This window comes from Brachyhypopomus gauderio, chromosome 2, assembly GCF_052324685.1.
Source record: "Brachyhypopomus gauderio isolate BG-103 chromosome 2, BGAUD_0.2, whole genome shotgun sequence".
Taxonomy (NCBI): domain Eukaryota; kingdom Metazoa; phylum Chordata; class Actinopteri; order Gymnotiformes; family Hypopomidae; genus Brachyhypopomus; species Brachyhypopomus gauderio.
The window spans coordinates 2,277,315-2,294,651 of record NC_135212.1 but is presented as its reverse complement, the minus strand read 5'-3'; the positions used below and the strand labels follow the sequence as shown (position 1 = coordinate 2,294,651).

At 43.4% G+C, this 17,337-nt stretch overlaps 2 protein-coding genes across 10 annotated transcripts in view; one reads left to right on the top strand and one right to left on the bottom strand.

Moving 5' to 3' along the window:
* Positions 1 to 8,526, top strand: part of cacna1aa (calcium channel, voltage-dependent, P/Q type, alpha 1A subunit, a) — an 88,386-nt gene extending 79,860 nt beyond the window's left edge. For all 9 annotated transcript variants that reach the window (XM_076982325.1, XM_076982324.1, XM_076982322.1 and 6 more), the window contains one exon: positions 1,396 to 8,526. In XM_076982325.1, the coding sequence (XP_076838440.1) occupies positions 1,396 to 2,031 (636 nt within the window). In that variant the 3' untranslated portion in view covers positions 2,032 to 8,526. The remainder of the gene's footprint in view (positions 1 to 1,395) is intronic.
* A 1,514-nt stretch (positions 8,527 to 10,040) lies between these two features.
* On the bottom strand, positions 10,041 to 11,397 carry ier2a (immediate early response 2a). Its single transcript, XM_076982314.1, has one exon. The coding sequence runs from the start codon at positions 11,297 to 11,299 to the stop codon at positions 10,721 to 10,723; it is 579 nt and encodes a 192-aa protein (XP_076838429.1). The 5' UTR covers positions 11,300 to 11,397; the 3' UTR covers positions 10,041 to 10,720.
* Between the last annotated feature and the right edge of the window lie 5,940 nt (positions 11,398 to 17,337).

Sequence of the window (17,337 nt, the reverse complement as noted above, 5' to 3'; positions counted from 1 at the left end):
CAACGCTTTACGAATGCTACGCTGATGCGTTTCTTTACTCGTTTTGTTGGTGTCCGCCAGCCAAAAGATGACAGATCATTTACATTTTATCTTCTCTTAATTACATAAATGTACTTAAACAAGAATGTTTCATTACATCATTTTACACGAAAATAGCAAGCTTCATCGTAAGCAAGATGCTGTCATTACGAATGGTTATTCTAAACATTTGGATAAAATGTTTAAATATAGACTAATAAAAGGTTAGGGTTATTTTTTCATTGTTTTCTGTTATTGTGGGGTCACGGTGTAGGCTACTATTGTTACCTGGACATTCAGTGGGGTCACATATTCTGATGGCTGCCGTCAGAATTGGTGACCCCAGTTAAAAAGGCTCACCTGTACATCCCATTCATGATTTCTTTGTTGGCTGCAATGGTGAGGGGATGGTAAATCTTGTTTAAGTACATTTATGTAATTAAGAGACGATAAATGTAAATATAAACATCTGTCATATTTTGGCTCGTGGACACTAACAAAACGAGTAAAGAAAGTGCATCAGCATAGTTTACGTAGCATTCGTAAAGCGTTTGTGCCTCTGAACAGAAACTGTGAAATAGCGCCCCCTGTGGTCACAAAACTCGACGGTCACAGAATCTGGTGTAACACCGGTCTGCGTCAGAAGGACGGAAATGAAATTAATGGGGCGCACTTTATAAATATTAATATGCGTTTTAAAATTTAGATTTGGGGTAAAAAAAATCAAGTCTTTGCAAGTAAACAGGTTCAAGTCCAATTCAAGTCCCAAGTTATTGGTGTAAAAGTCCAAGTCAAGTCTAAGTCTCTGAATATTTTTTCAAGTCAAGTCAAAAGTCTTAATATTAATGACTCGAGTCTGACTCGAGTCCAAGTCATGTGACTCGAGTCCCCACCTCTGCTAATGACTAAACTGGGTTTGAGTGTGAGGTGACTAATGACTAAACTGGGTTTGAGTGTGAGGTGACTAATGACTAAACTGGGTTTGAGTGTGAGGTGACTAATGACTAAACTGGGTTTTTCACCCTTCCAATGGTATTCAACTCTTCTTCATTTGTTTTCTCCTGTATGTGTTTCTTTTTTCTGTGTCCTCTCTCTGTCGCGTGTTGCTTCTCACCGTTGGCTCGTTTCTCTCATCCTTTTCTTTTCGTTGGTCACACTGCTCTCCTGCTTCTCGGTGTCTCTTTACTCCTCTCTCTCTTTCTATCTATCTCTTTCACACTCTTTTCCTTCTCAATCCTTCATGACTACACTTCTTCCCCCTTACTGCTGTTGTGTTGGTGTCCTCTATTTCTCTCCCTCCCTCTCTCTCTTCCCCTCTCTCGTTTTGTGGATAATTTTGTTGTTCTTTTTTATTTGCCTTGTTCCATTTTCATGTAGGGTAGTAGTTCGGTGAGTGGCAGCCCCGTCCCCTCGACATCCGGGACCAGCACGCCTCGCCGAGGGCGACGCCAGCTACCCCAGACCCCCTCCACCCCCCGGCCCCACGTCACCTATTCACCCGTGGTCCGTAAGCCCGTCGGCACGCCCCCACCCGGGCCGCCAAGCCGCCTCCCCACCCCCACCCCTCGCCGCTTCTCTCCGCCTGGCCCCGAGCCTCCTGCGTTGCCCCACCACCACCCTCCCCCTTCCCACCACGACTCACCCCGCTCTGCCCGACACTCCCGCTGGGGCCCGGGCCCCCCCGAGGGCGCAGCGGGCGACGGCTTCTACGACGACCGGGACTACGGGTTTGAGCGTCACGCGCCTCCGGCCTACGAGCAGAGCCCCACGCAGGGCAACCCTCATTCGCACAGCTCTCCGCACCCACGATCCCCCAGGACTTCCCGTCACGGAGCCCTCCAGCAGAACCAGCCACCCCCTCGCCGCATGCCCAACGGTTACCGCTCGTCCTCGCCCTCCCCGCACCACCACGCCCCCCCCCACCCCGCACCCCACAAGCCCCCGCACCCCAGAGGGCCCAGGAAAGGCTTGCATGAACCCTACAGTGAGACTGACGAGGATGACTGGTGCTAGCCTCTGGGGAGAGGGGAGGGAGCGAGCGAGGGAGCAAGGGAGGGAGCGAGGGAGGGAACGAGGGAGGGAGCACTTCAGCAGCCACTGCAATGGGACACTGCCGCTGAGGAGACCACACCAGAGGCCAAACGCTCTCACAGGAGAGGCAGCCCGGCCCCTCAGTCTGCATGCTCCAGGGAGGCACCAGGAAGTGCTTAAGAGGCCGCAGGGGAATTCAAGGCATGATTCTCTCCTTTCTGTTATTTACGTTCTCTTTTCTATTCCCCTGCTGCCTAGTGGTTCCCTGCTGATGGGCGTACTGCTTTAAGTGACTAGAAGGATAAGGGGTGTTCAGCGGGTGCGAAAAGTCGGTCTGAGACTCAATATTGGAATAAGAAAGAAAAGAACTAGTATATTTGAATACACAGGAGGAAAGTGTGCTCTCTTTTTCTGGACATATCATGCATTTACTCGTCAAAGTGACAGGTGACCACAGTCACGGTGACCAGAACACAGAAGTGGAGATACTCACAGTCTGAACGTGGAGAATCACTACTTGCTTTACACAACTTGATCGGAGCTCCGTCTATTGCAAAAATCCGCCCACATGTTGGGCAATATCGATGAGTTTTATCATCTATGTTTACTGTTAATAATTATTTCAGTAAGGTGAGGCCACTGGCCGCTTGTGTGCGTGAGTGTGTGTGAGTGTGTGTGTGTGTGTGTGTGTGTGTGTGTGTGTGTGTGTGTGTGTGTGTGTGTGTATACGTGTTTGTGTGTGTATGAGGGAGGGTTTTGCCTAAAAGGTCAGGTCGGGCAGGGGCACGCACACCCTGGCTGCCTGTGGGAACCCCAACCCCTCATTGCTATGGAAACCCCAACTCCAGAGAGAAGATTAATACAAACGCAGAGGGGAGGGAAAACAAAACAAAATGGTCTTCACTCTTTCTTCTACTATGGCTTCTTCTTCTACTTCTTGTCAGAAACATTGGAGCTTGATTCTTCTGTTGCACTGCTCAGCTTTGTTTGAACTCCTAGAATAAAAAAAATCCATTGGAAATCCTGCATGATTGAAACAATAACAAAAGAAAAAAAATGAAACAAAAGAAACTGAATGGATTGGGGGGGGGGATTGGTCATGTCATTTTTGTCTGTGAAGTTCTCTCTCTCCACTCCTGCCTCCCTCTCTTTCATTCTTCTCTGAACTCATCCCTCATTCTTTTAGGGATGGCACACAGGGGGCAAGAGCCCAACGCTCACCACTTAAAACCTTTAAGCTTCATTCTACATTCTCTGGAAGAGCTTCCCAAAGCTGTTTTATAATGGGTCCTTTGCCAAATAATTAGTGTCACTACCATGATTGCCACATTACTTTTATTGTGCAATTATGTTAAAGCTAAACAAGAAAGGGCATTTTGTAACCTTTGGGTTTAGATTATACCACACACATTAATACATTGCTCACTTGCACAAAAGTGCCAACACACAGACTCTCACATCCATACACTCATAAACACACAGACTCTCACATCCATACTCTCATAAACACACAGACTCTCACATCCATACACTCATAAACACACAGACTCTCACATCCATACTCTCATAAACACACAGACTCTCACATCCATACTCTCATAAACACACAGACTCTCACATCCATACACTCATAAACACACAGACTCTCACATCCATACACTCATAAACACACAGACTCTCACATCCATACTCTCATAAACACACAGACTCTCACATCCATACACTCATAAACACACAGACTCTCACATCCATACACTCATAAACACACAGACTCTCACATCCATACACTCATAAACACACAGACTCTCACACCCATACTCTCATAAACACACAGACTCTCACATCCATACACTCATAAACACACAGACTCTCACATTCATACTCTCATAAACACACAGACTCTCACATCCATACACTCATAGACACACAGACTCTCACATTCATACTCTCATAGACACACAGACTCTCACATCCATACACTCATAAACACACAGACTCTCACATCCATACTCTCATAAACATACAGACTCTCACATCCATACACTCATAAACACACAGACTCTCACATCCATACACTCATAAACACAGACTCTCACATCCATACTCTCATAAACACACAGACTCTCACATCCATACTCTCATAAACACACAGACTCTCACATCCATACACTCATAAACACACAGACTCTCACATTCATACTCTCATAAACACACAGACTCTCACATCCATACACTCATAGACACACAGACTCTCACATTCATACTCTCATAGACACACAGACTCTCACATTCATACTCTCATAGACACACAGACTCTCACATCCATACACTCATAAACACACAGACTCTCACATCCATACTCTCATAAACATACAGACTCTCACATCCATACACTCATAAACACACAGACTCTCACATCCATACACTCATAAACACAGACTCTCACATCCATACTCTCATAAACACACAGACTCTCACATCCATACACTCATAAACACAGACTCTCACATCCATACTCTCATAAACACACAGACTCTCACATCCATACACTCATAAACACACAGACTCTCACATCCATACTCTCATAAACACACAGACTCTCACATCCATACTCTCATAAACACACAGACTCTCACATTCATACTCTCATAAACACACACTCTCACATCCATACACTCATAAACACACAGACTCTCACATCCATACACTCAGAGCCGGAGTGGCTAATCGGGAGATTCGGGAGGATTCCCGATGGGCCGGCTCATGTCAGTCTCTAGTTTGGGCCGATTGGGAGGGAAAAATAATTTTGGGCCGGATTTGGACATGAAACTCCCGGGCTGAAAAAGTGTCCCACTCCGGCCCTGCATACACTCATAAACACACAGACTCTCACATCCATACTCTCATAAACACAGACTCTCACATCCATACTCTCATAAACACACAGACTCTCACATTCATACACTCATAAACACACACTCTCACATCCATACACTCATAAACACACAGACTCTCACATCCATACACTCATAGACACACAGACTCTCACATTCATACTCTCATAAACACACAGACTCTCACAGTAGCGCCAGGCCACTTCCATGTGCATAAACACTATATGTGGACACTATACACACTATATGTGGACTCTTTCCCCCTACTCCAGTCTTCCAGGGTGTGATAGAGTGAGAAGGGAGCGGTGGAGGAGGGAAGAGAGAGAACCCCTTCATTTTTCTATTAGATTTGTTATTAAAAGTGATGTTTATACCTACAGAATGACAACAATGATGATAATGATGATGATGATGATGATGATGATGATGATGATGAATCAGCTGTGCTCTTTGTATCGCCATGTTTGTTTTCGGTGTGTTTCTGTTTGTGTGGTATGTGGAGCTCTGTGGCAGTGATGCATTGTGGGCCATGGTAGACTCACCTCTCACCTCTGGCTTATCTACTTCTCACATATGACATGGGTAGTTAATATGGAGCCATGTCCCCAATTTAGTCCTCAGAATGATGCATACTGTCCTGGGTATTGAAAAAAGCTATTTTCCTAGATGTAAAATCAAATTATAATGTATGCTAAGTAATTTATGTATTAATTGTGAATCAATGCAAATGTACATAATTAATCATTTTAATTAACATGAGCTCAAATCTACATTAATATGATATTTTTTATTATTAAGATCATAAAAGTTGCTGATGGTTAGTGATCCTTATTATATTCTCATGGCTAATGTGCCCTTGATTGCCCAGAACATCTTATCTAATAATTGACTCAAGAAAGAACTACCTGTATGAGATGAGAGACTCGCACAGATCAATACTTGTTGTGGAAAGCCCCTCCCACACTGTTCAAGGCAGTGTCTTCTTTCATCTCCTTTTCCTTAGAAAAGAAAGCAGTGTCCGCCCATTTGGGTTCATCCCATAGCAGTTTCTTTTTTTATAGTTACTCCATTTTTGAATTTTCTAATAGGAACAAGTAGGGGCGGTTTCAAGTTAGAGCAATCTGATGAAAGAAACAGAGCTCCACTACCTCAAGATGATCAGTAGATGGCACTGTGCTCCACACAGTACTAGCCTGTGTTCCAGACATGCACTCTTGTCACTCTCTCTCTGTTCCATGTTTATGTCAATGATCTGTACACTGGGTTGTAGGACTTAAATGTCTGTCACCAATGGTGCACATTCTGTGTTCAGGACATGTAACACAGCCAATCAAACTGCACAGGAACATGTAACACAGCCAATCAAATTGCATGGGCAAAACAATGACCGGGCCTTTTCTGCCAAAAACTCTTGTCTCTTGTGTCCCACTGATCTTTGTGTTCCTATGGCCCAAATATAATCACCATTTTCTTCTAATTCGCAAAGAAAATTCTGATATCAGACTTTAGTACACAGATACACTGCCAAATGGTATTGTCCTAAAGGACATTGCAATCATTATATATGTAGCATTCAGTACTAACATGCATAACCACTCATGGTCAAGTTTTATAGTGAACAATGCCTGTCTGTAATGATAAGCGTGTGTGGGTGAGTGTGTGTGTCTGTTGTGTGTGTGTGTGAGAAAGCAAGCATTTATTTTTACACAGTACCTATTTATGTTACTGAATTTAACAAATCATGGGTGAGTATCACTTGTGTAATCTGTGACTAACACTAGATTTTTTCAGATTAAAAAGGGACTAAGGCTCCCCTTGCTAGTTTAGTATAGTTAAATCCTCTTGACATTTAAAGCTTGAAAGATTTGAGTGTCTAGAAATGTATCACTGACTTAGTTGCTCAGTGCCTTATTCACCATGATTCAACGTCTATCTATCTATCTATTGATTGATCGTTCGATCTATCTATATGTCTATCTATATGTCTATCTGTCGGAAGTATACAAAAGAATGAAAAGGTTATGTTGATAAGACCAAATTGCAGTTGCATAGAAATCTACCAATATTCTATATTTATATACAATTAAAATACCACTTTTTTATTTTAGTCATGTTTTTAAAATCCGAAATTCATTGTATGTCCTTCTGAAGCTGTATGATGTGAAAAATTTTTTTAAGGAAGTTCTCAAATTGCCAGTAGACTGCCATCAAAATGCATAATTGTCTAGTATCTTATTATGTAATTGTTGATGGAAGTACATAGACTTTGGAAACAATTGGCTAGGTATACATTAACAGAGCAGCTGCTCAAAACCTACCAAACAAGTTAAACATCCGATCTATGTCAACAAAAATACATGGGCTTAAAACCATGATAGGACTGCATCATAAAACGGACTTGATTCAAAGCTTTTGACTGAGGGCACTGAAACTAAAGTGTTTGTTAGAAAATCATCGTCTTAGTTTAGAACTGGGTAAAATGTAGCTGCCGTGGATAAGTCACTTTTCCATCCTTTTTTTCTACATTTGGAACAGAGCCACACTGATTTGTTATGTTTCCATTATTTTGTTTACCAACCCAGAATCTATAGGACTTCCACCTCCCTGTTTGTCGTGTGTATATATGTGTGATCCACTTTAACTCTGTCTAGTTTTGAATGTAAAAAGGTTTTATGGTATTACTGGCCAAACTTAAATCAAGAGACAAAGGCCTCTATATGCAATACACCATGTGCAAGATAGCTAGGCAAGTGGGAGCCAATATTTGTAGCACGCAGGAGTGTGTGTGTGTGTGTGTGTGTGTGTATGACCTTGTGTAAGAGAGAGGCCAACTTCACTGTGTGAATGTAATTATTTATTTTATTTATGTATATTGCATGATTGCATGCAAGAGCCAATTATATTTATATATACGTGGCTTTTGCATGTAACCCATTCATCGTGTGTGCGTGTGCATGTGCGTGTGTGTGTGTGTGTGTGTGTGTGTGTGTGTGTGTGTGTGTGTGTGTGTGTGTGTGTGTGTGTGTGTGTGTGTGTGTGTGTGTGTGTGTGTGTGTGTGTGTGTGTTTGGTTTGAGAGAGAGAGGGTGTGTGTGTGGGTGTGTAAAGCAGTATGGATAGGTATTTTCCATTTTCCTTCTCACACTCATCATAACACTCTACTACACCACAAACCCTGCTAAGATTACATCAGACAAATATCTACACAATGCTAACCAGCAATGTAGGACCCACCGTGGGAAAAGAAATGCAGAAACATAAAAAGAAAATAATGTTTTCTGAACAAAAAAATAGAAAGAAAGTATTTACTTTCAGAACTGCATGTGCTATGTGCATGCCGACGCGTGGAACTTCATCTTCAGGATTTAAAAAAGACTAGTATTATCGAAAAACCTAAGTATAGATAAATGTTTTTAACAGCAACATGTTTCTGTTCCTTCTATTTTTTAAAACAAAACAAAAAAGACACTGAAAAATTACCCAAAATATTCTAAATAGCCAAACAACTTTGGTGCAAATTGCAGTTGGTTTGTTTCTGTTTCTTTTTTTTTTTTTTGAGACACTTCTACACTATGTTCAGGACACGTCAGAGTAACTTCTGTCAACAAAAAGAAATAAAAAAGATGTGGAAAACCTCCCTGTTGAGTTGACCCAGAATCTACCTGCATTTTACATTTTACATTTACATTATTTTAGTATTAGGCAGATGTGCTTATCCAGTGTGGCTCACACAACTGCTCATGTCTAAAGAAAGCAGAGCGCTGAGACTGCCAGAGTCGGGAGACACTATACACAGGGCATATATTTATTAAGCAATAAATATAAAGGCATCTTATGCTCTACAGCTTCTCTCTCTCTCTCTCTCAAACACACACACACACACACACACACACACCTTGCTTATTCTTTCCCCTACAACTCTGTAAGCGTGCATGTTCTTTTCGGTTTAAGAACAAATATTTTAGTAAGCCAAATTGGCTGTATCATGCAAGCATTTTCTCTGCATTCTGCGTGTGGCATGTTGCAGTGATGAGTTTCAAACATATTCAATCATGAGTTTATGGCCTGTCGTCCCACGTGTTATTATGAATCAGTAGATCCACATGCGGTGATGGTTATCTGTCAGGAAGTAACTTACTAAGTAATTTATATTCCCTATTGCGTTTTGTATTATTCTGTTATTATTCTATACTGTGTGTATATGAATGCACAAAGAACTTGGGTGGGTTTCCTGTGCTTGAATGCGCTTTTAAGGTCTTTGTGGTTGGAGTCCATTGTGCAGAGAGCAAGTATACGAGTAGCCTACAGTTCATAAACAGTCCAGCTTCCGAATGGACTAGTGGCGCCTGGTCCTCGCGTTTGAGCGGTACCGTTGCTGTGGGTTTCAGTACTGTAAGGGTTTCGTTTTGGAGGGGAGAAAATTTGCAGGACAATTGAGTAGCCACAGTAATCGGGCACCCTTCCCCCGGTGTGCTAAGCAGATGAACGGAAGTACGAAGGGTGCCGTTACCCTTCCGGCCCGTCTATAAATAATCCCGCACACATTCCTCTCCCAGCCCGCCTGGCTTCCTGCCCCTCCCCACCGTGCTATAGGGAAAAGAGGTCCAACAGTCGCTCCTCTTCGCATTCATTCTCCTTAGAGCCTCAACAACGTTTTATTTCATGTGATGACTCTGGGACTTAACTGAAGTGCATTCGAGTTTTTAGGAAGTCGGTATTGAGCAGATATTCTGCATTATATGGACTCACGTGTGGAGTAATTCTCAAGTTTAGAGCCCTGATTTCAGATGTTGCTCCTGGGATTGTACAGTCAACTCCACACCGGTCATAAAATTTACAACCGCTTTACTAAGCGGTAATTGACGACTGGAGGAAGTAATAGCAGGATATAGAATCTACCATTTACTTCCCTTCTGTAAATATGCCGATACATTGTAAAACTGCGGTTTAGTGCGACTCTATTGCCCTGTCAGTCTGGGTATGCCAGATCTCACGGGCCTTCCTTCCGCGAAACCCTTGCGTCAGTCATCCGGTGTTTAGTGCTCGGCAGTGCTTCAACAAACCCAACCCACTCCAAAAAACAAGGCAAACCAGGTGCACGGGTTTTCTTTTATACGTTTTATTATACAAAATGAGGTAGTTGACACGGAACGACCCGATTTAGCAGCTTGGGAATGCAATCAAAGTTGATTTCATCGACTATACAAGTCGCACAAGGATCAGAAGAGGTTGGATAAAATACAATAAAGTACTGGCAAATAAATAACACTGATAATGGACAAGAGGAACCAGAGGTATATTCAATATACAAACGTCGTGCATGTCTCGTGATATGCACATCACATTAACCATATCGTGGCGTGTTCATAAGAAATTCATAGTCGGGAGGTTCTGATCCTCCATCTGCTCCACCACCATTAGTCACATCTCCGTCACCAGGCCACTTCCTGCTGGGTTATCTGGAGTTCCCAGAACAGCCCTGCTGTTGATGAATCAGCCGTCACGTCACGAACAGCTCCAGAAACTTTCAGACCCATAGGTCTCTCGGGCCAGTGTTCAGACCCATAGGTCTCTCGGGCCAGTGTTCAGATCCATAGGTCTCTCGGGCCAGTGTTCACCCAGCCACCCATGGAGAGTTTACGGTGAAAGTGACACCGCGGTGCCGTTTGACGTGTTCGTGGCACCGCGGCGCTCTGCCCCGGGTCCAGTTTACGCGCTTTCCCCTTTAAAGACTTTGAAAGGTTAACACCAACACTTCTTAAAGTATTAAAAGTCCCATCAGCATGCGACGACCGTCCTGGGCAGGTGTGCGGCGGACAGAGTGTCCGTGTCTCTCCCGCAGTTCACACAGTTACTCCGTGTGGTACCGTGAAGAACCCGCTTCACTTCACCCGAGTCCATTTTTGCTTTTTTGCACGGCAGGAAGTCGGGCTCGGCGGCTGCGTTTCCTCGCCGTTTCCTGGAGTGCCGGTCGAGCTTGCGTGGGTCGCGGTTCTCTTTGTCGACCCGGGCGTGCTGTACGGCCGGGTCGCTCTCACGTTCGGAACCGTGGACGCCCTCACTCGACCGTGGCGCGAGCGCACGGACGGTCTCGGGCGTCTCGGGCGCCTCGGTGCCGGACGGGTCCATCGACTCCTCTTTCTGTGCCAAGTCCTTTGTGGTAGCAACCAGCCTGGCGGACTGTTCCTCCTGTTCGCCTGCCAGTCGGGCCGAGTGGTATATGTCCCTGGCGGATTTCATTACAAGCGTCAGCAACAGGCTCCGGTGAAGTCCAAGCCCACCGCGCTGTGTGCGCGAACTGTACATTTTACTCAAAGCCTGGACCATAATCCGCTTGGCTTGACCACTGATGTCCATCTGCTCCAAGTTCGAACACCAAATACAGTTTGTTTATAATCTGTGACTTGTCACTTCTTACCCATGCGGAACATTCACCGAATCAAACATAAGTCCACTACAGGGTAGCTTTATATAGTTTTAGTGACGCAAGGCTTGTGATTGACAGCCGAGCTCCTCCCCTTTCTTGCTTCCTGCCCAAGCGTGTAGCAGACAGCAGACTGTGCAGTCTCCTGCAACCTTTCGTTCCTAAACGTTTTCTTACATATTTTTAATATACTAAATTAAAGCACAGTGCAAATAAAATAAAATAAAATAAAATTACATACATATTGGCACTAATATGAAATAGATTTTTGGTAGTTTAACATATAAAAGTCGTCATCCTGTATATGCATCTAATATTTTGTTTTCTACACTGGTATACTTGATGGAAATATTTTTGACCAGTGAACTACCTGGGTAACCCCATGTCGGACTGTTAGTCCTGGAGGTGTTTTTTTAGTTTCTCGCAGTTTTTAATGCCCATATTAGGAACATCCGGTGTTTGGCCCAGTTCGGTGGAAAACCCATGATGCGTAGGAGGGTTCACTTCCTGTTACCATATTTAGAGCAAGAATGTCGTCACAGGCAACTTCCTTATATGGTGTTTGAAACCTGCGTCAAGCTTCCTGTGCCCTTTACGGAGAAGATCCAGCTGTTTTAGCGGAATATCCAACTATTTCATCCAGCCTCTCTTTGGAGAGGGTCCCAGTAGTGCGTGTTTACGTAAGCATTGATACATGCATGTGATTTGCGTTAAAGTATAAAACAAACAAAAAAATAGCTGAACATGCAATTTTAATCAAATGTAAATCGGAGTACACAAAAGTTCCCAAATTTACAGCCTTTCAAACAAATGTCATATGAGAACAACAACAAAAGAAAAACAAAAACTACTAAAACATAATGCCTTAATTAAACTAGCCCATTCACAAAATCGTTTAACCGCAATTTGAGGGATCAATGGGTTGTTCAATACGTAATTTAATAAATTATTTAATAATTACAACTCAATAACAACTGTTTTACCCTTCAGTGTTGTTTTGGTTTATGACTGTTCCGCAGTCATAAAAAACAAACCGTGGATCTGGAGAAGAGTGCCCTCATACCCTGCGGAGTAGCCCTAAAGCGTCCTGTTGTGTGTGAGGGAGCTAGTGTACACACTACAACTCCGTGAGGGAGCTAGTGTACACACTACAGCTCCGTGAGGGAGCTAGTGTACACAATAAGCACTGTGAGGGAGCTAGTGTACACAATAAGCACAGTGAGGGAGCTAGTGTACACACTACAGCAATGTGAGGGAGCTAGTGTACACACTACAGCACCGTGAGGGAGCTAGTGTACACACTACAGCTCCGTGAGGGAGCTAGTGTACACAATATCAATCAATCAATCAAAGTTTATTTGTATAGCGCTTTTCACAACACATGTTGTCACAAAGCGCCTTACAGGATTTAAAAGGTTAACAATACTACGGGTCCAGAACCCTAATGAGCAAGCCAAGGGCGACAGTGGCGAGGAAAAACTCCCTAAGATAGTGGGGAATAGGAAGAAACCTCGGGAGAACCAAGACTCAAAAGGGAACCCATCCTCCATTGGGCGGCCCGTTAACACACAGATTACACAAAATACAGACAAATACACAAGTCACACACAAATCACACAATCAGACTAAGTAAAGGTAAAAATGAAAGTTCTGGGTTATGATATTGTCACTGTAAATGTCTGTTGATGAACGCCAGGCTTTCATTCCGTGTCGGAGCAGCGATGCTGGTATTGTAGGCTCCGACTGCAATGTTACTCTCCAGGTGAACCTCGGAGAAAAGATACGAGATGTAGTAAATATGTAACAGATTAATCAAAGGCCAAACTAAACAGATGAGTCTTTAATCGAGTTTTAAACATTGAGACTGTGTCTGAGTCCCGAATAGAGGCAGGAAGATTATTCCACAATTGTGGAGCTTTAAAAGAAAAGGCTCTTCCACCTGCTGTGATCTTTTTGATCCTAGGAACAGTTAATAACCCTGCGTCCTGCGAGCGAAGTGAACGCGCTGGGTTATATTGTTCAATAAGTTCACTAAGATAGTCTGGAGCTAAGCCATGCAGCGTTTTATATGTTAATAAAAGTATTTTATAGTCAATACGGAATCTAATTGGCAGCCAGTGTAATGACGATAGTACGGGACTAATGTGATCAAACTTTTTAGTTTTTGTTAAAACTCGTGCTGCTGCGTTCTGAACCAGCTGGAGTTTGTTTATCGATTTACCAGAACATCCAGCTAGGAGACTGTTGCAATAATCTAAACGAGAGGATATGAATGCATGGATTAGTTTTTCTGCATCACTAATATTTAATATGTTTCTAATTTTGGCAATGTTGCGCAAGTGAAAGAACGCTACCCTAGTTATATTATTAATATGTGTATCGAACGAGAGATCTGGGTCTATTGTGACGCCCAAGTTCTTTACCTCTGCGCTGGGGGTTATAGTAAAAGAATGTAGATTCAATGCTGCATTATGTATCTTGTCTCTCGCAGCCCTAGACCCAACTATTATCAATTCTGTTTTATCGGCATTTAGTGCTAGAAAATTACATGCCATCCAATGTTTTATCTCTTCTACACATTTCTCAATCTTACTGTTTGCGCCTAAATCATCGGGTTTTGCCGATAAATATAGCTGAGTGTCGTCTGCGTAGGAATGGAAACTGATGTCATGCTTATGCATAATTTCGCCTAAGGGTAACATGTACAGTGTGAATAGAAGTGGTCCTAGGACTGTCCCTTGTGGGACACCATATTTAACCTGCACAGATTTAGAGGTTTTATTATTAACACTTACACATTGGAAGCGGTCAGTTAAATATGATCTAAACCAGGAGAGTGCGACTCCTTTAATACCTACTGTGTTTTCTAGTCTATCCAGCAAAATGTTGTGGTCTACAGTATCAAAAGCTGCACTAAGATCCAACAGTATAAGGAACGAGACGAGCCCATTATCGGCCGATATTAGTAGATCATTCACTACCCTGAGTAAAGCTGTTTCAGTGCTGTGGTTTGGTCTAAATCCTGATTGGAACTTTTCATGGATACTATTTGATTGGAGATAGTGGTTTAACTGATTGGAAACTGCTTTTTCTAAAATTTTAGAGATAAATGGGAGATTAGAAATGGGTCTATAGTTGGCTAAAATCTGCGGATCGAGATTCTGTTTTTTAATCAAGGGTCTAATTACGGCGCATTTTAATTGTTTGGGCATGTAACCTAGGTTAAGGGAGGAGTTAATCATATTAAGTAAGGGCCCTGCAGTGGCTGGGAGTAGGTCTTTAAATAGACGGGTTGGAACTGGGTCAAATATACATGATGTAGGCTTAGACGAATTAATCAATGTTGTGAGCTCTTTTTGCGATATAGGATTGAAGATATTTAGCTCAGTAATATTTTTGGATGCATAGTTACTAATAGCTGAACTACTGGGGTTGGATTGGAGGTTAGGCTGCAATGTATTATGACTCTGTAGTCGGATATTATCTATTTTATTATTGAAAAAGTTTAAAAATTCATCGCTAGTGTGTGTAAGTGCTGTGTTAGAACTAGTGTCGTTGATATTTCTTGTTAGTTTAGATACCGTCGCGAAGAGAAATCTAGGGTTATTCTTGTTGTTTTCTATTAGTGTCGAATAGTATGCGGCTCTAGCTTTTATTAGGGCATGTTTATATTTGACTATGGCGTCTTTCCATGTGATTCTAAACACTTCTAGTGAGGTGGATTTCCATTTTCGCTCCGCTGCTCGAGCTGCCTGTTTTAGAAGACGAGTGTGTTCGTCATACCATGGTGTAAGCTTTTTCTCCCTAATTAATTTTGTTTTAATTGGAGCTACACTGTCTAAGGTATTGCTGAGTGTGGAATAAAACTGTTGTGTTGCCTGTTCCAATTCATTGGGCTGCAGTGGCATAGTGTTCGGTAGCTCTGGCAGTAAGTTTATAAATGTTGCTGCAGTGTCGGATGTAATAGTGCGCGTGGTTTTTGTATGGCGCATCTGATGTACATTGTATAAAGTCATTTCATATATTAGTAAGAAATGATCTGAAATGGCGTCATTTTGGGGGATGACTGCCAGATGTTCTATGTTTAATCCGTAAGTAAGTATTAAGTCTAAGGTGTGTTTACAGCGGTGGGTAGGCCCTGTCACATTTTGGGCTATACCTACTGAATCTAGTATGGAGTCGAACGCAATTTTCAGTGGGTCTGATTCATTTTCATAATGAATGTTGAAATCACCCACAATTACAAATCTCTCGATGGTTAAGACTAGTTCCGAAAGAAACTCAGCAAATTCCTGAAGAAATTCTGAGTAGGGACCCGGCGGTCGATAGATGGTCACTAATTTAAGCTTTGTTTTATTGCCTATACGATTATTGCCTATTTCACCTATCAAAGCCTCGAATGAGTTAATAGAGGTGGTTGGTTTTACAGTAAAACCTATGTCTGTGTCATATATTGTGGCTACTCCACCTCCACGCCCTGTGATACGGGGCTGATGAACATAACTGTATCCAGGAGGAGCTGCTTCATTAAAACTTACATATTCGCCTACTCTAGCCCATGTTTCTGTTAAACAGAGTGCATTTAGTCTGTTATCTGAGATTATTTCGTTTACTATCACAGCTTTTGATGCAAGTGATCTAATGTTTAAAAGTCCTAGCCTTAGCTTAATATTGCTGCTCACTTCATGTTGATTACTTAATTTAATTTTAATTAGATTTTTAAAACATATCGCCCTGTTATTCTTATACCTGCCACGGCTAACAGACACAGTCTCAATGGTTTGGTAGTTAGGGAAGTAAGTTCTACTTAGCTGATTTGCGTGGTTTGTTGTGGCTGGTCAGGCCCGACGTAGCACGTCCTCGATGTTCCTGGAGAGGACTGCCGAGCCTAGGCGACTGGGGTGAAGTCCAATAAGCACTGTGAGGGAGCTAGTGTACACACTACAGCAATGTGAGGGAGCTAGTGTACACAATAAGCACCGTGAGGGAGCTAGTGTACACACTACAGCACCGTGAGGGAGCTAGTGTACACACTAAAGCACCGTGAGGGAGCTAGTGTACACACTACAGCTCCGTGAGGGAGCTAGTGTACACACTACAGCTCCGTGAGGGAGCTAGTGTACACACTACAGCACCGTGAGGGAGCTAGTGTACACACTACAGCACCGTGAGGGAGCTAGTGTACACACTACAGCACCGTGAGGGAGCTAGTGTACACACTATAGCACCGTGAGGGAGCTAGTGTACACACTATAGCACCGTGAGGGAGCTAGTGTACACACTACAGCACCGTGAGGGAGCTAGTGTACACACTACAGCACCGTGAGGGAGCTAGTGTACACACTACAGCACCGTGAGGGAGCTAGTGTACACACTACAGCTCTGTGAGGGAGCTAGTGTACACACTACAGCTCCGTGAGGGAGCTAGTGTACACACTACAGCTCCGTGAGGGAGCTAGTGTACACACTACAGCACCGTGAGGGAGCTAGTGTACACACTACAGCACCGTGAGGGAGCTAGTGTACACACTACAGCACCGTGAGGGAGCTAGTGTACACACTACAGCACCGTGAGGGAGCTAGTGTACACACTATAGCACCGTGAGGGAGCTAGTGTACACACTATAGCACCGTGAGGGAGCTAGTGTACACACTACAGCACCGTGAGGGAGCTAGTGTACACACTACAGCACCGTGAGGGAGCTAGTGTACACACTACAGCACCGTGAGGGAGCTAGTGTACACACTACAGCTCTGTGAGGGAGCTAGTGTACACACTACAGCTCCGTGAGGGAGCTAGTGTACACACTACAGCTCCGTGAGGGAGCTAGTGTACACACTACAGCACCGTGAGGGAGCTAGTGTACACACTACAGCACCGTGAGGGAGCTAGTGTACACACTACAGCTCCGTGAGGGAGCTAGTGTACACACTACAGCTCCGTGAGGGAGCTAGTGTACACACTACAGCA

What these genes read in the sequence shown, in the direction of transcription:
- ier2a (XM_076982314.1), bottom strand. Translation starts at nt 11,299, where the DNA reads ATGGACATCAGTGGTCAAGCCAAGCGGATTATGGTCCAGGCTTTGAGT.